This window comes from Acinonyx jubatus, chromosome D1 (assembly GCF_027475565.1).
Source record: "Acinonyx jubatus isolate Ajub_Pintada_27869175 chromosome D1, VMU_Ajub_asm_v1.0, whole genome shotgun sequence".
In the NCBI taxonomy this organism is placed as follows: Eukaryota; Metazoa; Chordata; class Mammalia; order Carnivora; family Felidae; genus Acinonyx; species Acinonyx jubatus.
The window spans coordinates 17,048,971-17,070,818 of NC_069390.1; the positions used below are offsets into that span (position 1 = coordinate 17,048,971).

At 61.6% G+C, this 21,848-nt stretch overlaps 2 protein-coding genes across 3 annotated transcripts; one reads left to right on the plus strand and one right to left on the minus strand.

The window, feature by feature from the left end:
• Positions 1 to 108: 108 nt before the first annotated feature.
• On the plus strand, positions 109 to 2,585 carry FREY1 (Frey regulator of sperm-oocyte fusion 1). The gene is made up of 3 exons (XM_027072822.2): positions 109 to 1,948; positions 2,164 to 2,237; positions 2,429 to 2,585. The coding sequence occupies exons 1-3, from the start codon at positions 1,845 to 1,847 to the stop codon at positions 2,548 to 2,550; spliced, it is 300 nt and encodes a 99-aa protein (XP_026928623.1). The 5' UTR covers positions 109 to 1,844; the 3' UTR covers positions 2,551 to 2,585.
• Positions 2,586 to 2,658: 73 nt separating this feature from the next.
• MAPK8IP1 (mitogen-activated protein kinase 8 interacting protein 1) lies at positions 2,659 to 21,601 on the minus strand. 2 transcript variants are annotated; one of them, XM_027072820.2, is made up of 12 exons: positions 21,422 to 21,601; positions 10,812 to 10,917; positions 8,567 to 8,857; positions 6,900 to 6,981; positions 5,769 to 6,581; positions 5,514 to 5,589; positions 4,742 to 4,914; positions 4,424 to 4,533; positions 4,200 to 4,316; positions 4,036 to 4,106; positions 3,817 to 3,915; positions 2,659 to 3,490 (listed from the first exon to the last, which is right to left on the minus strand). In XM_027072820.2, exons 1-12 carry the CDS (start codon positions 21,520 to 21,522, stop codon positions 3,418 to 3,420), a joined length of 2,112 nt encoding a protein of 703 aa, XP_026928621.1. In that variant the 5' UTR covers positions 21,523 to 21,601; the 3' UTR covers positions 2,659 to 3,417. The 2 variants fall into 2 exon arrangements, with proteins under 2 accessions (XP_026928621.1, XP_026928622.1); XM_027072821.2 differs by lacking the exon at positions 21,422 to 21,601 and adding an exon at positions 11,994 to 12,397.
• Between the last annotated feature and the right edge of the window lie 247 nt (positions 21,602 to 21,848).

Sequence of the window (21,848 nt, forward strand, 5' to 3'; positions counted from 1 at the left end):
AAATCCAACAAGCCATCGCAGGCCGGGTGAGAAGCTCGGACCTGCCTCCGGAAGGCGGGGGGGGGGGGGGGGGGGGGGGGGGGGGGAGGGGGGGGGGGAAGGGGCCACTCTGAACCTCATCCTGGGGGCACCAGGGTGGCTCAGTTGGTTGAGCGACCAACTTCGGCTCCGGTCATGATCTTGCGGTTTGGGAGTCAAGCCCCGCGTCAGGCTCACTACTGTCAGTGTGGGCCCACTTCTGATCCCCCGTTGCCACCCCCCACCCCGCTCTCTCTCAACAATAAACTTTTTTTTTTTTTTTTTAAGTTTACATATATGGAGAGAGAGGACCTGTAGGGGAGGGGCAGAGAGAGGGGGACAGAGTCTGAAGCAGGCCCCGCGCTGACAGCAGAGAGACCGACACGGGGCTCAAACTCACGAACCGTGAGATGGTGAACTGGGCCGAAGTTGGACGCTTCGCTGACTTGAGCCACCCAGGAACCCCAAAAAAGAAACATTAAAGAAACCCCGAACAGACCCAGTGGCCTGGTGCAGGGGTGCTGGTGGCAGACCGTGCTGGAGGGGGAGCACGGTGACCCTGGCGGCAGAATGGGGCCGGACTAAGGTCGTGGCAGGGCGATGGCAGGGTGTAGGTGGAACCCAGGCATGCCTTGGGACCCGTTGTGGATAGAGGGGAAGACTAGCATCTCAGAGGCAAGGAGGGTGCGCGACGAGGGACTGAGTTGGGCAGTGTCCAGAACCCGTGGTTCCCAGCGGTGGCGAACTGTGGTGAGGACGGAGGGTCCCGGCACAGGTTTGTGAGGGACAGTTGTGTGCAAGATGCGGAAAGGGAGATGACCACGGGGAGCTTAGTGTGTGGGCTCAGCACACGAGGACAGTCTGGACTGAGACACCAGGGCTTGTCAGCCTTGGGGCACTGAGGACCAGGAGCCCGGGCCGTCCCTCTCTGGGCCTTGGGCACCTTGGCAGTTACCAGGGTGGGGCTGGACCCCCAGTAGGTCGCCGTCTTAGAAGCCGCCGTGTTTCCAAAGTGCAGAGCCCCACTCGGCCCTCGGGGTCTGATTCCACGGGTCTGGAGTGGGGCCGAGGGTCTCGTGTTTAAAGTCTCTGAGATTCCGAAGTGAGCCGGGTCTGCGTGGCACTAATGGGGCTGAGCGGGAGTCAAAGAAAGGGCCCCACAGCGGGCTCTCAGCCTGAGAAGAGCCTGTCTGCATGCTGTCACGCTGCATTGGTTCATTCAACACATTTATTGAACGTCCGCCGGTGGTGGTTGGGGGTCCTGCAGCGAACAAAACCAGCTCCTACCCTTGGCAAGCTTCCGCTCCGGGGCGCAGGTGGCAGGCTTTGCCACCAAACTTGGACCCTCCCTGCCCGGCCTCGGGAGCGGTGGCAGGACCCGTGGAGCCCTGGGTCCACGGCACTGGAAGCTTTGGGGAACAGTGGGGAGGTCCCTCGGAGCGGGCTCACTGCCAGTGGCATCTCTGAGCAGGTCGAGCGGCCTGCTCTGGCTGGCAGGACAGTCCTGGCATCGCTGAGGGAGAGCAGGTGGGGACGGCTGGGGCTCTGCGTGACCTCCCCGTGTGCCACATGTTGGGCACATACGTATGTACACCTCACAGATGAGGAAACTGAGGCCCGCGAATGTGACATGTCCACCTACCTAGCAAGAGGCAAGGCTGGGGTTTGAACCGAGATCAGACTCCAAAGGTTTGTGCCCTGAACTCTTGGGCAGTGACACCGAGCCCTGGAACTAATGCCCTTTGTGAGGTGGCCCTGGGAGTTGGCAGTGGTTCCGTCCTGCTGGGGGAGGGGCAGGCAGAAGCCAGGGTCAGGGACCTGAGGAGATGGTTCTCGCCATGCTGGGGGCTCTGTACCCCAGGGCCGGGCTGAGCCTCTTCCTCCTGGACCTCGTCTTGGCAGCCGCACTCCTCGGCCCCCAGCCACCGAGGTATCTCCCGGGGTCAAAGGGTCGGGGGTCCACAGGGCCGGGGGCCTGGAAGGTGGGTGGCTCTGCCATGCTGCCTCCCTCTCCCCTCCCCTGAGGACAGGCTGGTGCCATTATGCTGGGCGTCGAGGCTCACCCTGTCCCCTACCCTGGGCCTTGACAGGGGAGGTGGTAGTGGCCTTTAGGGCCAGCGCTGAGCACCCCAACATCTCCCACAGGCCTCAGCGATCTGTTCCTGAAGAATTTTCAGGCCCTCTAGAACTCTCGCAGCCATTTTCCGGCCTGGTGGATGGTAGTATCTTTCAGCCCTGCCCTGCCCCTCCCCTCCCCCCCCCCCCCCACGCGGGACACATGCCCTAGGGGAGGGGCACCCGGGTCCCTCCTCTAGGTCCTCTCATCCCGAACAGCTCTGTTCCGGGGCGGGGGGGGGGGGTGGGGGGACTTCAGTGGAGTCCTCCTACCACGCACACCCTCTTTTCTCAGACTATGGGATTCGACCCAAGCACCCCTGGCCACGAGGGCCTCGACCCCTGCTCTCCCAGGCCCAGCAGCGCAAGCGGGACGGGCCAGCCATGGCAGAGTATTACTACGACGCACACCTGTGACGGGAGCCCCTTATAAAGCTATTCTGGGCAGCAAAGGCTCGGCCTTTCCTGGGATGGACACCACCTGGGCGCGGGAGGGGCCCAGGCAGACACACCCACTGCGGTCCAGACAGGAAATGGCACTTTAATAGTTGTGGCCAGGGTGACGGGACCAAGGTGGGGCTACAGCTGGGGCAGCCAAGAGGCCCCGGCTGGCCCGGGCCGGTCCAGAAGCCTCCTCTTCCTGCTGGGACGGGGCCCCGCTGCAGCTCTCTCCTTCCCTGGTGAGGTCCCACACGTGCCAGGGGCCAGCATGACAGCCACCCGGAGGCCACACAAGTGACGGAGCTGGGAACAGGGACTGCACCCCCCCCCCCCCCCCCCCCGCTGCCGTTTCCTTACTGCGAAGTCCTCGGGAGGTGGTTGGGCTCAGCCTGAGCTCAGGGCCTTCGGTTGGGGCTGGGAGTTGGGGACGGGACGGGGCGGGCACCAGCAGGTGGCACGTGGGCTTTGTCGAGGCAGGAGTCACGGCCAGGGAGCCAGAGGCCCCGGCAAAGGAAGTGACGCCAAGGACGGGACAGAGCCCTCTGCTCCTACCGTGGGCATCCTTCTTGGCTAGAGGCCTGACACCCCTCCAGCCCCGCCCCTCCCCGATCCCCGGGCAGCCTGCTCCGTCCTCCATAGATGAATCTAGTCCCATATATTACAATAAACTGCGTTTGTCTCTCCCCATAAACCCCGCCCTCCCCCCCTCCGCCAAAGGCCCCCACTTCCCCACCCTCTGGTGGTGATGGGCCCCCCTCCTCGAGCAGTGCCGAGTCCCGTCAGCAGCCGGCTGGCCCGGTGCTGGCCCGAGGGCCCGGGGATGTAGAGGGCAGGGCAGCGCCGCTACTCCAGGTAGATGTCTTCCGTGGGGCAGGTGTACTCCACGAACTGCCTGTAGAACTGCTGGAACGCTCTCCTGGGAAGCAGGCAGACACACAGGTGACGGGACGAACAGGATCTCCACCCAAGGTTTTCAGGCTGGAGCCTCGGGGTCCCCGAGTAGGGATCCAGTTCCCCTGGCAGAGCTGCTCTGCTCTGCCGTCTACACACGGAGCTTCCCGGGTGCCGCTTCAATCCAAGGAAGGGTCCAACCGCCAAAAAGCGTGGGAGCCACTCCTCGACACCACCCAGCCCTGACTCCAGGCCGCGGGGTGTGCAGGGCAGTGGGGACTGGGGTGGGCCAAGCATGAGGGGCGCGCTCTGGGGCCGGGTGCTTGGCAGGATCCATACACGCGGACATACCCCACGGATTCTGCCAGGGCTTTGGTGGACTCCTCGGACACAAAGACGTGGCAGGCAAACCGGTGGTCAGCAGGGTGCTTGGTGATGAACCCAAAGTACCTGTGGGAGGACAGGACGTGGGCTCAGCCCCCCTCCCCCCACATACTCGCAGGCCCAAGTCCTACCATGATAGCTCCAGGCCACCCCTTGACATTTCAATCTCTGTCCCTTCCCACTTACTTGTTGTTCTTTGGATGGTATCCACAGAAAGAGATGTTTTTTAACTGGAAAAAGTGGCTACATTTATTCCCCTACAGAAGGGAGAAGAGAAGCAGGGGTCAGTGGCATGCAGGGGCTACAGAGATCTGGCGGGGGGGCCTGGGGTCTGGGACCGGGGAGGTCACCTTGGCCTCCTGGGAGTCATCAGCCTTGACGCCTATCTTCACACCCCGCACGCTGATCTCCAGGACGCAGCTGGATGGCGGGTTAAAGTGCACGGTGAGCCGGCGGGTGGTGGCGATCTGTGGGCGAGGGATGAAAATCAGGCGCTGGATGTCCCTCTCCCCAGGAGAGGACGGGGACCAGGCTGGGGATGGGCGACCATCCGAAGGGAGCGGGGAACAGGCACCTTTTGCATAGCAGCACAGAGCACGTCGTTGCCCTTGTGATAGGGGACCTGTACCGAGCCCAGGAACTTCACCCGGAACTGGTCCACCCAGTCGCTGTTTTTGGTCAGGGCTGGAAAGCAAGCGGGAAGTGAGGAGTGGCAGAGCCAGCAGAGGGTGCCACAGTCCGCGGACGTCCCAGCTCAGCTGGGCCTCGCTCTTCTACCGTTGTGAAAGGGACCTAATGTCACCTCCGCGAGGGCCCTCCCCGGTGGGTCACATGAGATGAGGCCAGGGCGGAGGCGGGGCCTGGTGGCACCGAGTAGGGGAAAGGACGCTACCTGCCATGTGTTCAGGCTCCTTGGTGACCTCGATGGCATAGTAGGCGGGAAAGACGCCCCGGGCGCCTGTGCGCATATTGTAGGCCTCATACCAGTAGTCCTCGGCCTGCAGCTCCACCAGCAACGGGTCATCCACCTCCAGCTCAAGTTCGTCTTCATGTCGAGGCACAAACCTGTCCCCAGCAAGGGCACGTGAGGAATTCACCACCAGGGCCTCCCCAGCCGGGCCAACCGTCTACTCCCCACCCCGCTCTGGGGTCAGGCGCCGCAAGAGCAGCGTTAATTCAATAAACATGTGCAAAGTCTCCTTAGCGCCTGTTAACGGTGCTGGTCCCTGCGGAAGAGCGAGGTCATGCAGACACACACCTGCCATCGAGGAACTTGTGGGCTAAGGGAGGAAGTGCCCAGAGCCATTGGTAAAACAGGGGGAACAGGAAGTGAGCACTTCTCTGTGGAGGAGGCTGGGGGGTGCGCCCTGTGTACGGTCAGGCATGGTCTCTGCTGGGCACCTTCCTGGGCTCCTGCCCCCCCAGCCAGACTAGGGGCTCCGTCCCCGGGCCTGGCAGCGCAGCACTGCGGAGGGCCACGCCGTACAAACCCATCGCACCATCACCCTGCTCGGGAGTTCCGACACGGTGGACGCCATCCCCCTGGGGCCGAGCAGAGGGCTGAACGCCAGCTCCAGGGGCTGGGTCTAGGCCACACAGTGATGGCAGAGCAGGGAGGGGGTGTCCCCGCTGCCGCCTGGCCAGCCCGACCCCGCTGCTCTTACCTGAATATGGCCCGGTGTGTCTGCTCCTGCTCCTCCCCGTTGATGACACAGGAGAAGAGCCCGAAGGACTCCGCACCTGCAGGTGAGGGGGATGGGCTGGAGGAGAACGGTCCCACCTCTAGCCGAGGTTTAGGGAGCAGGTGGCAAGCTCTTGGTCCTGATGCCTTGAAGCAGATGGGTGAGGCCACCTCCAGGAACACCCTCGATTCGCCTCTCCCCCTCCCAGGCCCCCCACCGCTCCTGCTGCAGACTCACTGGAGGAGCGAGAGCGGCCACTCATGAAGACGTTCAGGAACTTCTTGGAGAAGTGGACGTCGGGCTCGTCGGGCGTGGAGTCCTCGGAGAGGCAGGCAGCGGGCCGCGGCCGGGGGGCCTCCTCATATTCCTCCCCAATGGCTGACTCATAGGGCGAGGAGGCAGAGGCGCAGTTGTCATAGACGGTGGCCGAGTCGCTCTCGTCGCTGTAGTCTCCGAAGCACGGCCGCAGGCTCACCAGCTCCAGCTGCGCGTGCTCGTCCACCACCAGCGTGTACTTGACCGAGTCGTAGGACAGGGCGCTGGTGTCCGAGCTCAGCGAGGCCCGCGGAGGCGGCGGTGGCTCCCCCAGGCTCCCCCGCCACCCTCCGCCCGGGGGTTCGGCCCGCTCTGGAGACGACAAGCAGTCGAAGCCCTCGTCCTCCTCACTGATGGAGGGGTGCGGCCGCCCTGCAGTGGAGGGGTAGGTGGCAGGGTCTGGATCGGAGCTGACCGACATCCGGCTCTCAGCCGGCGGCAGGAAGGCGGAGGTGGGCTCTGCAGGGTCCGGGGGCCTCTGCACCGGCGTCAGGTAGATCTCCTCGGTGGCCTCTAGCCGCACGTCCGCCTGGTAGTGGATGCGGTCTCGATGCGAGTGGCCGCGGCTGCTCGGTGGGGCAGCGGGGGGGCCACCGGGAGGTGCCATCTGTGTGGCGGCGCTGCGGCGGCAAGGGCTGTCGGTGGAGGTGCCTCGATCCTTGGTGGTGGCGGGGCTGCTGGGGGGCGGCAGCTCATCGCTCAGGCAGATGTGTTCATGTGGTGGCGTCTGCTCCCCTGGAGGGCAGGTGGGTCAGCGTCGGCGGTAAAAAGAAGCGGGGAGCTTCGCCCCTGACTCCCAGGCCACCTGCCCCCTCCACTCAGCATGCGGGACACAGAAACCAAGGTGAAGGCTCCCCGGCACGAGGCCACGGTGGACTCTGGGGCCAGTTCTCTCACTGCCACCCCAGCTGACTTCAGATGGGCCCGCTCAGGGCTACGGGACAGGCAGTTCACCTCAACTCAGCAAGACGGAAACTGCCAGGCTGGCTCTCTAGAGGGGGAAGTGAGACAGGGTAGGTGGCGGTCCAGGTACGGGAAAGGGTCCTGACTTACCTGTCTTCAGGGGTGAGGATGATCGAGATACCCGATCCTGCCAACTGTGCTTCTTGCCCAGAGAATTATTATTCAGTGTGTCCTGTGCAGAAAACAAAAGGCCCTTGTGACAGAAGCAGTCAACAGTGCCCGGCACAGGGAGGCCCCGGCCCTGCCCCCATCAGGCCATCCCTAGGCCATTTGCTGCGCACGCACCCCCAACCCTCCTCGAGCAGGCAGGAGGGGTGGCCAAGTCCCAGCCCTCCCAGCCAGACCTACTGGCTCTAGACGGCTCTCCCTCCTGGCTCAGGGAAGCTGGCCCTCGGGGGAGATGCTCTTATCAGCCTCAACAAAGGTAGTGATGGCCAATATGTGTGGTGGTGAGTGGGGGAGGAGTGGAGGAGAAGCAGGAGCCATCTGGGGACAGAGCCAGACCCCCAGTCCCAGACACTGAGGCTATACATATAGATGCTCACTTCCAGCCAAGTCCTGGAGCTCAGCAAGCTATAGCTTAGGGAAGGGACAGGGACATTCTAGTAGAAGCTGGAAAAAGGATGAGGAAGGGTCTCCCAGCAGCTGGCCTGGGGAACTGGGATGAATCATGCAAATGATGAATCAGTAACATGGTTCCCAGACCCCTCCAGGAGCACATGACTGAGTTATGACAGATGTAGCTGTCAGCGGCCTTCCTTCCTGGATCTCCAGGGCTGCCCATCCCACATCATTGGTGCCCTGGAACCCCTCTCCACAATGCCTGCCAACGAGGCTCCCCACGAACTATTTAGGCCTTCTCCCCTGGGAACACTCTCATAGGCCCTCACATTCATGAGTCTGGCTGCCAAAATCCACCCCAGAGGATTCTGGGAAAGGGACCAATCCTTTCCCTGCACCCCCTGCACCCTCCACCAACAGCCCCACCTCCCTGGGCCCCTCCTCTACACCTCTCCAGCCGGGGCCTGGAAGACAAAGGGCCACAGCCGGCTCTCCCCCACCCTATTCAACCCTCCTTGGCATCCAGCCACCCAGCCCAGGGGCCCCAGGCCCCCAACTCAGCCAAGCAGCTCCACCTCCCATGTCTCTTCCCTGCCTTCTGGGAATTCCCAGCTGCCCACATCTCAAACTGGCGGCTGCTTCTGAGCTCCCCATCCCCACCTCTTCACAATTCCCCATGACCTTTCCCGGAAACGACCACTTTAGCTGCTCTCTTCTCCAGGCCCTGCTTCTGCCCTTCACCAGGAGCCCCACACCCTAAAAGGGAAACCCTGCTCCAGCCTGAGGTCCAAAGCTCCAAATCCCTGCGACCCCTCAAAGCACTGTTCTGTTCTCCTAAGCCCCCACTGCTCTCCTTACCCAGATCCTTCCACTGTCCCCCTCGGCTCCTTCATTCCTTCAACCCTCTACGAGGCTCCAAACCCTGTCGGCCCCACCTGGCTCCTCTCCTTTAGGGCAGATCCCACCTGCCCACCGAGACCACCTCCCCTGGGACCTCCCACTTGGGAAGTCTCACCAGGCCGACTTCTCCCAGTGCCGGCCAGCAGGTCCCTCTCCCGCAGCCTCTCTTCGCGCCTCCAGCCTGCCGGCCTGCCCACCCTCCTCCTCCGCGAGTTGCTCTGCGCCCCCTACGCCTCGCGCGCCCAGTCCCCGGGGCACCACCCCTTCAGCCCCGCCCCACGCTGCTCGCGCCTCACCTGAGACCGCGGCACCTGCGGGAAGAGGTTGAGCGTGGTGGGCCGCTTGGGCCGATATGTGTCCCCACTGCCCTGGCCCTGGCCCTGGCCGCGGGGCGCCGGCTCTTGGCGGGGCTCGGCCTCAGGCGGCCCCGCTCCCGGCCGCCGCGCCGCGCGCTCCTCCTCCTCGTCGTCGTCCTCGGCTCCGGGAGTGTCCCCCGCCGCGTCGATCAGGTCCATCTGCAGCATCTCGGCCTGCAGCCGGCTCCCCGCGCTGCCGCCGCCCCCAGACAGCAGCCCGGCGCGCGGGGGCTGCGCCGCACGGACGGAGGGGCGTCAGGGGGCGGGGCCGCGTCGGGGCGGGGCCGAGGCCGCCGCGCACCGCCCCACCGCCCGGGCGAGTCCATTCCGCGGCCGCAAAGGGGGAGGGAAGGGGACAGGGGCAGGTGGCCGGCGAGAGGGGGCCGCGCCCTCCCGCCCCTCGCCCCTCGCCCCTCGCGAGGACTCGCGAGGCCGACTCCTCCCCAAGCTAGTCGGCGCCTTTGGCGGTCTATGCCGCCCCCCTCCCCGCGCTGCCCCCTTTCCTGACTCTCTGCACCCTCCCGTTCCCTTGGCAACGGCCGGTGACCTCACCGGGGTTGTAAGCCGAGCCCAGAGTGAGGTCACCGCTGTTGCCATGGGGACGCAGGGTCGCCAAGGAGTTCGGGCCCCACAAGGGATGGAGGAGGGGGAGGTTAGTGTTTGAAGGGGGCAGTGAAGAAAACTGGGAAACCAGTCCCAGCCAGGCGAAGGATGGAGGAAGGGCCGCAGTGCAAACAGAAGAGGGATGCAGGGGGTGGGGGGTGGGGTGGGGAGGGAGGGGGGAAGGGCAGGTGGGGGCACCGGCACGCGGCACCTCTCGACAGTCCCAGTCCGAGGACCCTCTAACCTGGGTTTTCTCTCGGGCCATCCTAACCTTGATCATTCAGAGCCCCAGTCTAGTTTCAGCTCTGCCACTAACTCCCTGGCACCTTGGACAGATCCCCTGACCCTTCAATTCCCTCTCCAGTTAACTGTCTCCCAGCTTCCCAGAGAGGTGAGGGCTTACTGGCAAGAGGTGTGTGAAAGCCCCCTAGAACTTGTCTAAGTCCCCACAGGGTACACCTCTAGCTAGTACTGCCTCAGGGCCCTGGCTGGTGGCAGGGACCACCCTCTCCCGAACTCTGCTGGCGCATGTTAGGTGAAAGGGTGGTGTTGGATTCCGGAACAGGTGTATGACCTTAGGGAAGCTATGTCAAGGCCCTGGGACCATTCCTCACCCTTGCTGGCCTGGCCGTGGGGGTACTGGAGGGTTATCCTCATCCCTTGGTTTCCCCTTGCCTGGCAGAGCTTACAGAATCTCTGTAACAGGCAACAGGAGTTCAACCCAGAGACAGGCACCCCACCCAGCTCACACCGCAGCTCTCCTTTGCTAACCATTCTCCTCTAATACCATGTCCACTTTAGCCGCCCATCCTCCTGGGTGCTGACAGAAGCTCTGGACTCTGCAACCTAGTCCCGTGCTTTGCCTCCTATTTCCTGGCCAATGGTTCCTTTCTTCCTGTTCTGAAAAGACCTAGGGGGATCCCTATCTGACCCAAATTACCCGCATGCTGAGGACCCCCTGGCAGGATTCAGAACTTAGGGAATGGAGAGAGCCATCTGTCCTATGACAAAGCCAGGAGGCCAAAAGCAGCAGCAATGCTAGGGTAACCCTCCAGAGGATCCTTTAGAACTGCAGTCCAGGGAGGGTCTGTGGGGCTATGTGGTGTGATTTGGTGCAATGGCAGCCGAGGGAGTGCCTTGGCTCTTTTTTCCTGTCCCAAAGCACTGCAGACTCTAACAGACTCCACCCTGCTCTGCCTCAGGCCCTCTGCCAAGGCTGCTCTGGAAACAGTTTAGGGTAGTGCTGATCCTTCCCTTAACTCTAGCCCTAACTGCTACTGCCCTACATCTGAAGACCTCCTGTCCTCTCCCTTCTTGTGGGCAGTGGAAGGAGCTGCCTCTTGCCTTAGCCCCTGGCCCAAAAAAAAAAAAAAAAAAAAAAAAAAAAAAAAAAAAAAAAAATTCTGATCGAGCACCCAAGATGTGCCACGCATTGTAGTGGATGTGTTTCTTGGATGTCATTTCATTTAATGAGCATGCCATACAGACCCTGAAAGTCCTTTTGTAGATGTGGGGATGCCTTCACTCCTGTCCCTACCCATCCTGCCATCCCACTCAGGGGCTCCTGAAAGCCCACTCTTACCCGCAAGGACAGGGTGTCTTTGCACTGCAGGCTGATGCCACACTCCTCGGTGATCTCTGAGAGGTCTTCATCCTCAAACTCCTCCAAGCTGATGTCGTGGGTGAGCCTGGTGAGGACAGGAAGCCAAAGTTACCAACCCAGGAGGACTACTTAGTCCACTGATGTCTCCCTAGTACCTCTTCCAAGGGGCAGTCCCTCGAAGGCAAATCACAGCCCCCAGAGCATGGGACTTATCCACACGAGCCAAGACAAGGGGTAACAGGCAGGGAGAGGGGAGGCTCCAGGCTACTCCAGGTTATTCCATTTGGTTGCCAACCAGGAGGCAGTGCCTAGAAGGCCCAGCTGGTCAGAGCCTCAGCTCTGCCAGAGAAATGCCTCCCAGGGTCAAGGCAGGTGCCAAGGCCAATTCACCCATGGAGAATGCAGAGGTGAGAAGTGACAAGGGATGCCTGGAGTAGGAGGGCTCCCCGTGCAATCCCTGCAGTGACAAAACCTGAGGTGCTGGCAGAGGCCCCTCCCCAGCCTCAGAGGAGTGCTCCATGCCCCCAGCCCAGGAAGACCGATGCCTCGTGAGCCCCGGGAGCAGGTGAAGGGAGATCTGGTGTCAATGTGGCTAGTTTCAGCCTGTTCCAGGAGAAACTACACCCCCATTCGGTGTTCTTCATCTCATCTCTTCAACCACAAAATCGCCTTGCCCAGCACACAGATCCTGAACAGAAGGCTGCAGAGGGTCAAGGAAGGCCTGGGGCTGGGGCTGGAGGTGTCGTGAGCTCAGGAGACAGACCAGAGCACAACTCTTAACTGGCTGTACTAGAACCCTCTGCCCCCAGGCCAGCCCCCACCCCACTGTAGTGACTGTCCGCTTGTCCCCTACACTGGCTCACCCCTAGCCCTGGGCACTCTACATGGCTTGGTGTGGGTGGGACATGTGAGAGAATTCTGTGGTGGAAGTTGGGGAGAATTCTGAGCCTTTTCCTAAGTAAGACAGGGAGATTGAGGCACAGAGCAAGGGAGACCCAGGAGTCCAAGGTCAACCAGGAGAGGTGGTGGCCCAGCCCCCAGCCCCAGCCCCAGGCCCACATCCCCTGCCTCTTGCCTCTGTCAGACCAAACAGAAACCCAGAGCTCCATGGAGCTGCCCCCTGAATGTCCCCCCGCCCCCACCAACCCCTCTACCCCCTACCAGCGCTCCCACTGGTCCTCCAACCAGCTGTCATTGTCTGGGCTCGAATCCATCTTCGGCACCAGCTTCATGGAGAGCCCTGCCCGGCCGGGGGGCTGCAGGGCCCCAGGGCCACCCTCTCATGCCCAGCAGGGTTGGGGGGCTAGGGCTCAGGGCAGGGCTGGGGCCTCGGGCCTCCACTGCCGGGGCCTGCCTTTCTGCGTCCTGCCCGCAGCAGAAGCCTGGGGCGCTCATTAAAAATAGATGGGCCAGGAGGAGAGGCAGTGGCTGCAGACCCAGGCCCCGGCCCCAGCGCTTCCCAGCCCAGCCCTCAGCTGCAGGCGGCTTCCTTCCCGGCCTGGCCCGGCAGTTGCAGTTGCGCTGAAGCCGCTGCGTTGCCGCCTCCCCCTCGGGATCGGATCAGGTTACTGCAATCGATGCCACCTGCCCTTCCAATGCCCCTGTCGGGGGCTGGGGTGGCCCCCCTCCTTGGACCAGGCTTGTAAGCAGATGGCAGAAACCTGGGATGTCTCCCCCCAAAAGCCAACCCTGATCTGCTTTAAAGGGCCAGCGCCACACTCAGGGCACCTGGTGGTGAGATGGGGTGGGGGTGGGGGGGTGCTTCTGAAATTCTCCATGAATGGACGCCCCCACCCACACAGCAAGGTGCTCAGCCCTCACACCTCATCAGAGAGGCTTCCGTGGGGCCAGGCAGCATCCAGACAGTGCTGCCCGAGGTGGGTCCGGGCCGCCTCTATTGACAACCTGGATGCAGGAGAGAACTCTGTCACCTCCCGGGGTTTCATCTTTCAGCACTCAGGAAGCGCCTATGGGTACAGGAGGTTCCACGGCCAGGGCTAAAGGCAGACCCTGTATGGACCCCTCCCGGGGGGGGGGGGCTGGAAGGTAATGAGCTTTCTGCCACTGCGGAGTGCCATAAACAGAGGCTGGTAGGCGCTGGAGGGGACGGCAGAGAGGGGTTCTGACCAGGACAAGGGAGCTGGACAGACAAGGTGCTCTTTAAGGCTTCTTCTGACCTGGAGCCTGAGGGTGGTAGGCTCTCAGGGCTGGGGGATGGTGTCGTGTGGAGGTGGGGGTAGGCTGCGGACGATGGTCCGGCCCAGAAGCCACGGCAGCCCCGTTGTCTGACCAGTGCGGCGCGACACCTCGGGCCTCGGGACGAGAACCCAGTGGCCGGCGCTAAGTAAGTGGTCAAGACGCATCGGCTGCCTGGAAAGTCACAGAGAAGACCCACTCCTGCGACTCAGCCAGCATCAGAGAGCTGCAGGGCGCCTGGGCATCTGACCCAGAGGTGCCCTCAGGCGCCCTGCTCTGCCAGTAATCCTTGCACACACATCCGCATCTCCTCCCCGCTGCCGGGTCCCAGCCCAGCTCCTGCCCCCGCAGCTCCAGACCTCCCCACTGGCCTGCTTGCCTCAGTGTCCCCATGCCGGGAGCGCTCCACCCCACCACCGACCATCAGGCGAAGCTGCCAGAAACACCACCCTTCTGCCCCCTACTCAAAGCCCCCTAAGGTTCCCTGCTAGTGGCAGGCCCCTTGGCTTGGCATTCAAGGTCTCCAGTTCCGCGTGTGACTGCCTGTACCTCCCGCACTTGCCTCCCCAGGGGTCTAGTCCAGTGCTCGGATGGAGCACCTGGCAGGCAGGCTTCTCAACCTGTGCTTGCTGGGAGAAGGCTCGGTTAAGCCCACTCCTCTGGGAAGCCCTCCCGGTCCCCCGTCACCCCTCACCTGTGCCTGGTGTCGCCACCTGCGTGGATGCAAGGCGGTGTGGCGGGACAGACAGGACCAGGCCTCCCTCAGACAGCCCGCCAGGCTGCTCCAGAGGTGGATGGAGCTCACATCGCCCACCCTTGTGCCGAGCAGGTGATGGCACACAGGTCCCCACCCTCCCCGCTCCATCTGGACTGTATGCTCCTGGAGGGTAGAGCTCGTGAGGTCACCTGGCACACACAAGGCCCTCAGGACACGCCTGCCACATGTTTGTCGAGGGACATCCTTAGCGTCCACCTGCTTCTCTCAGGCCAGAGTGTTCAGGGCAGGCCTGCAGCTCATCTCTGCACCCCCTGGCGTCCCACTGTATCCCACTTCCGGGGACGGCGGGTCTGGGGGCAGGCAGGCCCAGCTGTGAGGCCAGCTGTGGGACACGGGGGGAAAGAGCACCGGGCCGGGCTCGAAAGCCTGCACTGGTGTCCTGCTGCGGTGGGGTGGGTGAAGGGAGCTGCTTATCTGACCTCTTCCTCCTCACGAGGCAGGATGGCAGAATGGTCACCATAGCAGGCTTGGAGACAGGAGGCGCGAGACCAGGTCCTGACTCCGTCACTGATGAGGCTCGGGGCCGCCAACCCTCTTCGTGCCCTGCATCTCCCCGAATCCTCACTGCAACCTTGGGAGAGGGTTTTATTTTGCCCCTTTTCCAGATGAGGAACCCTGAGGCGCACACGGAGGGCGCCGAAAATCTAGTTTCCCCACATGTAAAATGAGCACCCCCCCCCCCCGCCCCCGCCCCGACCTCAAAGGTGCTGCTGAGGTTGAACACAGTGGAGCGTGTGGATTGCAGAGCGCTGTGAGGAGGTCACGACCAAGGAACGGGGGGACAGACAGGTCAAGCAGGCCCCCTGGTGAGTCACCCCCAGCCCCTGCCCTTAGCTCCCGCTCCTCCGGACACCCATGTCCTGGGTCTCCAGAGGAGGCCCTTTGTGGAGGGAAAGCTTAACGGACCCTTGAGCCCTCCAGGCTCAAGGCAGGCAATTGTCGGGAGGAAGGGAGATGGAAGGAAAAGCTGGAGGGGAGGAGGGAAGAGGAGAAGGAAGTAGGCCCCCAGATCCGGCGGCCTTGGCGGCTTCCCTCCGGAGGCAGCTGCTCTTGACCAGTCAGGCCTGCTTTGCCCATTCGGGTGAGATGGTTCCTGAGGTCTCATCCACGTTAACATTTGGTGACCCCGTGTCATGGGTTTGCTCTCCGGAGACCTCCCTGACCTTTGGAGCCTATATATTTGAGGGCCCCCTCTTCCTGTAGTGCTCTCCCCCAAATGAACAAGCATGTCTTTGTGCTCTGGTGTTTATTACATGGCCTTCTCCCTTCCACGTGCCATCTTGTCTCCTGCTCTCCTCATCCCACTGATGGCAGCCTAGCCCTCTCCCGTTTGCCGTCTCAGCCCGGCAGCAGGCTGAGTTAGGAGTGTGTGCAAAGTAAGGGTTAAGTGGCAAAGTGCTGAGGCTTTAGCTGAGCAAGGCCAAACCCGAGCCAGGCATGTGGCTGTCCGGAGGCCATTCCTGTCTTCCCCTTCCTGGCTCTCTGGAAGTGAGGGAGGGATGCCAGCGGAGTGACCTTGCGTCCTGGCCATGGTGCCCCACGGGCCCCTCTCACAACAGAGAGCGTCGCTGGTTCAAGCGCCCAGCCTGTCCCTCTGCCGCCCTGTGTGTGCTGGGCAACTAGCCGGTTTCCAGTAGTTCTCAGTTAGGCTGGTTTCCCATTTCCCTCTGGCTCCCCTACAGGCCATTCTCCACTGGGCAACCCAAACCAGCACGTGACACGCAAATCTGGTCTTGAAACCCCTCCCCAGCTCAGAATCCCTTAATAGCTTCCCCTGGCACTTAGGGAAAGGGGCCAAAATTCCCTGTGGCCTGAGGCTCCTTAGGGCCTCCCCAAACTCTAGGGTATCATTGCCCCCCCCACCTGGGTCCCTCGAGGAAGCCTTCCCTGACCTCCCTGACTAGGCCAAACAGCCCTGCTCCTGGCTTTCTCAGGCCCACTTACTGGTGGTTCTGGATCACTGCGATTAGACCTTTGGTTTCTGCGATCAGTGGGGTGGGGTGGGGGGCTCTACGGGGCGGCGGGGGAGGGCTCCCCTTAGGGGCTGTTGGTCCACAAGGGCAGGACCGTGTCTGTCTTGATCAATGACGTGGTGCCTGATAGGTACTTAATAAACGTTGGCTGAATGAACCACTGGCCTGTTTGGGTTTTCTCCTTAAAATTCTCTGAGTCAGGTGCCCTTTCAACTCAACTTCCTGTGGCCCACCGACGTCAGGATCTGGGGCAGAATGTGCAGGCCCCCAGGGAGGTGCTGGCTGAAACGGTGGTGGGGTGGGGGGAGCCAGCCCAGCATCCTCAGAACTCCCACCCCATGCCACCGCCATCTCTGGGGGGGGGGGGAACGGGGGGGACACTGGAGCCAGGCTAGCTTTGTTTCTCTCGTCTCTAATTCCCTCCCTGACCGTGTCCACACTGTGGACACCGGTGAAAAACGGAGTCCACCCCGGGAAACAAGTCCTATGGGACAGTCCCCAAGTATGGGGTTAGAATGTGTCCGATCTGTTTGAAGCTCTCGCTGCTGATACGTAGCCGGGACTCTGGGATCTGGTGATTTGACTTTTGAAAAGCCGCCCTGAGAAAACAACCCCGCATGCGGAAAAGGATGCGTGTACACAAGGATGCGTATTTCTCCTAACAGCAAACCACTGAAAACAACTAATAGCTCAGCACCAGCGGCTGGTTAAACCGTGGCCACCCAGGGCACGGGATATTATGCAGTCTTTTTGTCGGATATTACGGAGTCTGTGTGTGAATGCAGAAAATGGCAACTACTCTAATGAGCAAACGGAGCATAATGACCTCGTGGCTTCACATGAGGACTCACACGCAGGAAGAAACACTAACACGGACGCAGCCATGAGACACGGTGGCATCTGGGGAGATCTTTTCTCCTCCGCTCCCCTGGATAAATTTTCTGTACTGGGTCAGACCAGCCTAGCGCCAGGCTCTTGCTCCTGGTTCCGGGGCTGCTGGCCTTGCCATGGAGCGGTTTCCTGAGGGCAGGGGGGTCATCGTGTTCAACGGGCACCAACTCCCTACCCCTGTTCTAATCCATGCACAGAGCCCAAGACCTCGTACACCGTAGGTACTAAATGAACGTCTACTGAAGGAAGTGCCACGGCGCCGGCAGCTCTGGGCGCCAGAACGCGGCAGGGCCTACAGTTAATGTTGGTAGAGATCTTTTTGAATGAATACAAGGGTAGGGCCACGGGACAGAGGTGACATCCTAGAATGGGTAAGAACCCCTAAGTGCGGATGGCGGCAGTGACCCCACTCTGTGGGATCCATGGAGGGGCTCAAGCCAAGAACTCAGAGACCAACTTTAAGGCTCTGCCATCAAAGAAGTGGGGGTGAAACCCTGCCGTGGCCATTGTCTGCCCCCCACATTGGGGGTTCACTAGGAGCCGAGCCAAGGTTGGGGGGGAGGCTGCCCAGGCCTTAGGGCTGGGGGAGGGTGGCTCCAGCAGCAGCAGCTGTTCCGGTTTCCCTCCTCCCACGGAAACGTCTGCCGGAACAGGCCAGGCTCCGGGGCCGTGGGCCATCTCCCTGCTCTCTGCTGCCCCTTGGGTAGTGATGTTCTCTCTGAGGCTTCAGTGGCCTTCTCTCTTGAGACTCCCAGGGTCTCTGGCCCCAGCCCAATCCTCTCTAGTGATGCCAGGCCTAAAAACAACTGCCTGTCTGAATGCTCCAGCTGGGTCCCCAGTGGTCACCGACCTCAAGCTCAGTAGGCCTCCTACTAATTTCGCCTCCCTGCCCACCGAGCCTCTCATCTCCCACAGGGCACCCCATCTCCAGGGGGCCCAGCGTCATCCTGGGTTCCTGCCTCCCCCACCCCTTATACCAGATACCTCACCAAGTGAGCTAACCCGCCCCCGAAATCTTCCTCATGTCCTCTCCAGCCCCTCCTTGTCACACACAGGATGGCCAGTCTCCCAGTGGTCTCCCTGCCTCCCTGTCCGCTCTCTACCCAGCAGCCTGAGTGACCGTCCCCAGACAGCGACCCAACGCTGTGGTTCCTGCTAAACCTTTGCCACTTCGCACTGACCCGCTGGCCCCGGCAGCCCTGGGCCTCTGACCTCAGCCACCATCACACTAGCCAGCCCGTCTGGTAAGACCTTGTCTGTCTCCCCTCTACACGGTCACCCGCGTGATGGCCAGGCCCGTGTCTGTGCCTCTGGAGCGTCTCCCCAGGGAGCCCGCCAAAGCGCAAATGTTTGTTGAGTGAGAGATAAATGAGGAGGCCTCTGCACCTCTCAGGTGGCCGTATCTGTCATCCCCAAGGCGGCGTGGTGAGGTAAAAACCACGGCATCCAGACAGTCATGAGGCCTGGGTTCTGCCACTCACCTGCTCTTCTCAGGGAAGCCACTCACACTCTCTGGTCTCCTCCTCAGTAAAAGGGAAGGGGGTTTGGATGAGCTGAGTTTTGAGGCCCCTCACCCACAGCTCTGCTCCCACATACCCAGGGTGGGCCGCTCGCTGTACTTTTCATAAGCACCCTTTGTCTCTCCCACATGGACTGTCCCTCTGTCCCTCTCCTCTATCCCACCTACGCAGCTCCGTGTATCCACTGGGCATTTTTCTAAAGTCTCTTTTCTAGAGTTTCCCCTAGAATGAACATGAGCCACTTTAATTTTAAATTCTCTTTTCTAATGTTGTAAGTTACAGAAGGCTGCTTGTAGAAATGAGAAGTCCAATAATAACTGAAGTATGTGACATCAGTGACAATTCCTCCTCTGATACCACATCCAGAGGTAACTACTAGTAACTGCTTGGAGCATTTCTATAATCAGAAGGAAAAAAAAAACCCAAACAAACAGAACACTTATTTAAACCAACTACCAACAAACAAATGCTCTCCACCTCTCCCATGTCCACACCATGCTTTCTCCCTGCACATGCTCTCTCTCTGCCCTCAGGGCTCTCTCTTTTCAGGGTGGCTCTGAAATCAGACGTCCTGAACTCAAACCCCAGATCTGCCATTTACCTAGTCTCTTTATGCCTCAGTTTCTTCATCTGCAACGTGGGGATAATACTATCGCTCTGCTTCTATGGCTCTGGTGAGCATGAAATGCTCTCGCGCAGAAAGCAGGTAGAACAGGGCTGGGCAAAGGGAGGGCCTCCCAGGGGGCTCAGCATGTCCCACCGTGATTCTCTGACAACATGTTCTTCTCTGAGCTCCAGGAGGATAGCACACAACTTACCCTTAATAATCAACCAAGAAGGCATTACTGAGCACCTACTCTATGCTGGGCAGCGGGCAAACCAAAGTTCAGGTGTTGACTCCTTATGCCTTCTGGAAGCTGACAGTGGTGCTGGGGGCACACATCTAGTAACAACACCAGCCCTGCATGAAAGCAGCTCCCCGCAGCCCCTGAAACAGTCAACGCGTGTTGTCCCATTCAGGTCCGCCTGAGTGGTCCACCTCAGGACCACCCTGAGCAGGAGCCAACACTGGCATCGTGGAGAAGAAGAAACAGAGGCTCTGGGAGTGAAGTGCCCAGTCTTGGGGCACGCAGCTAAAAAGGCTGGGCCACACTGCAAACCCAGACCGGCTGGATCCATGACCCCACCAAAGAGCCGTGAGAGAGCGGCGACCATCCAGGGTTAACCCGAGCTGGGCGAAGGGCTATGCAAGGCAGAACAAGGGAAAGGTCAGGAGGGGCTGCTGGAGCAGGCAGGGCAGACCATGTGGGGCCAGAGACACTGCCTTTATTATTCCCACGTGCTGGCCTTGTCCCCACAGCCAGGCCACAGTGTCCTGGAGGGCCAGCCCACGCCTCAGCCTTGGCACACTGCCATTCTCGCCCACCTGGCCGGGACTGGACACTCGCTGGCTGGCATCCACCTCGTCAGTTCCTCTCACTAAAGCATCCATGCTAACCTGTCTGCCGGGGGCAGGGTGGGGTGGAGGGCACTGTCACCCGGGGATCTGGAAGCAGGTAGAGGGAGGCAAAACTGTTCTCTGGGCCAAAGACAGGGCCTGGAGGCAGCGTGGACTGAACACACACACAGGGCCCCAGGCTCTGACTTCCTCAGGGTCCTCAGGCAAGCCACTGCCTTCCTGAACCTCAATCTTGTTATCTATAAAATGGGCAGACCAATACCCATGCCCGTGAGGGTAAATGAGCCTGCCCTAGGAATGCTTTGAACAGTAAGGAGCCATACGGAGGACGGACAGCATGGAGGGTGGACACTTGTTGAACACCGACTTCATGCACACTAAGGAATCAATATTAATTAGCTCGCCTAATAGATGGGATTGTCAGGTCAGCCAGCTAGAAAGTGGTGGGGCTCAGATTTGAACCCAGGTTCCTCTAAGCTGTTCCACTGTGGAGGGGCCTCCTGGTAGGAAGGCAGTATTTGCCCCCTGGCTGGATGTGTTATACCAGGTGGAATTGGTCTGGGACCTCAGCCATTACCCAGAGGCACTACCCACGGAAGCCCCCGCCCTGGAGCCCTCACGCTTGGCCTCCTCCATCTGGTCCCCTCCCTCTGGTCTTCCCGGTTTCTGAGCTGAGGGCCTCCGGGGAGGTTTCTAGTGCTGATGATGCCATTAGAGATCCCCAGGGGTCTCTACACACCTGAGGGCCAGGGAGCCAGCAACCCCTTGGTCAGAGAGAGGCTGGCGCCAGAGCCCAGCTGGGGCCTGGCTGGGGTGGGGTGGGGGGCAGGAGAAGGGAAGGCGCCAGCTCATTAGATAGAGAAACAATGGGGTATATGTAGGCCTCCTCCTAGGCTCTGGAGCAGTTACACCCTCTGCTTCCCCCTCGCCAAATGGGCCCAGGATTATGGTGGAAGGACATCCACCCCTTCCCCATAACACCCGCTGTCCACTTATCTAGAATCCATCTCCCAATTGCCTAACACCAGATAGTGGGCAGAGAGAGGGGTGAAGGGGGACTCAGATCACAGACCTGGGTACTTGCTCCAGCAGGGACACCTTCCACCCAATGTCCTTGGCTACTCCAGGTATGCTCAACCCAGACCTCCCCCAACTACAGCTGGGCGTAGTGTCTCTAAGCCTTCTGCACGTGCACGCACCTGGCCAGGTCAGTGCTTGCCTAATTCTACAGAGGGTCCTGGCCACGCCAGGCAGGAGAGTTAGGCCCCTCTGTCCGGGCAGGGCTGGGGGAAGGGCCCACGGCTTCCTCCTTCCAGCACCAAGGTTGCCAGTTGCCCCAAGAAACTGGGACCCACGGGGCGCCCCAGCCTGCTCCCATCTCTATTCGGAAGCTTTCCGACTGGGCATAGGCAAAGCCCTAGCCTGCCTGCCTCCTCTGGGATCTCAGTCCAGACCCCAGGCCCTGCCGCAGTACCAAAGTGGGGGAGAAGGCGGCCTGAGCGCCCCCTCCTCCAATTCCAGTTCTGAATCTCCTAGCCTAGGGCATGGAATGGCGGAGGGAGCTGCACCACGGCTATGCAGCAGCTATCAGCCTGGACTTGAGGCTGAGGGGTTTTCTGCGGACCCTGTCCAGGGAGGGAACCCCATCACCACGCCGCCCTCCCGTTCCAGGGGTCGGGGTGTCTGTGCTGGGGGATGGGGGTGGGGGTGGGGGAAGCCCGGGCTCCTCAGCCCCGGCTGAAGGGCGGGGCGCGGCGGCCGGGGACTCTCACCTGAAATTGGGCGGCGACGCGATGTGTAGCCCCAGGAACGGGGAGGCGGCAGGCGGGGACGCGGCCCCCCCGCCCAGGCCGCCGCTCTCTCGCTCCGCCATTCTCCGGCACAGCCCTGGCCATCCGGGCGGAGCGCGGCGCAGAGGCGGCGGCGGCGGCGGCGAAGGCGGCGGCGGCGGATGGGAAGGAGGTGGGGGCGCGGCGAGAGGCCGCCGCCGCCGCGGGGCTCCAGCTGGGGCGGGTGCGGCGGGCGCACCTGCGCAGGGCAGGGCGTGGCTCTGGACCGCGCGCCGCTCTCGGGACTGGCGCGAGCGCCGCCGCGCGCCCCCGGGCCCAGGCTAGGGTCTCGTGCGCCCCGCCCCCGGCCCCGCCCCCGGCCCCGCCCCTCCGGCGCTCTCCGAGGTGCTGAAATCGCGGCCCCCGTGGC

Bases quoted from the DNA above. Each gene is read 5' to 3' on its own strand.
- FREY1 (XM_027072822.2), top strand. From the start codon at position 1,845: ATGGTTCTCGCCATGCTGGGGGCTCTGTACCCCAGGGCCGGGCTGAGC. The intron at 1,949-2,163 runs GTATCTCCCGGG...CATCTCCCACAG, and splicing joins CTCGGCCCCCAGCCACCGAG to GCCTCAGCGATCTGTTCCTG. The intron at 2,238-2,428 runs GTAGTATCTTTC...CTCTTTTCTCAG, and splicing joins ATTTTCCGGCCTGGTGGATG to ACTATGGGATTCGACCCAAG.
- MAPK8IP1 (XM_027072820.2), bottom strand. From the start codon at position 21,522: ATGGCGGAGCGAGAGAGCGGCGGCCTGGGCGGGGGGGCCGCGTCCCCG. The intron at 8,858-10,811 runs GTAAGAGTGGGC...CGTGCGGCGCAG, and splicing joins AAGACACCCTGTCCTTGCGG to CCCCCGCGCGCCGGGCTGCT. The intron at 6,582-6,899 runs GTAAGTCAGGAC...CCTGCCCTCCAG, and splicing joins ATCCTCACCCCTGAAGACAG to GGGAGCAGACGCCACCACAT.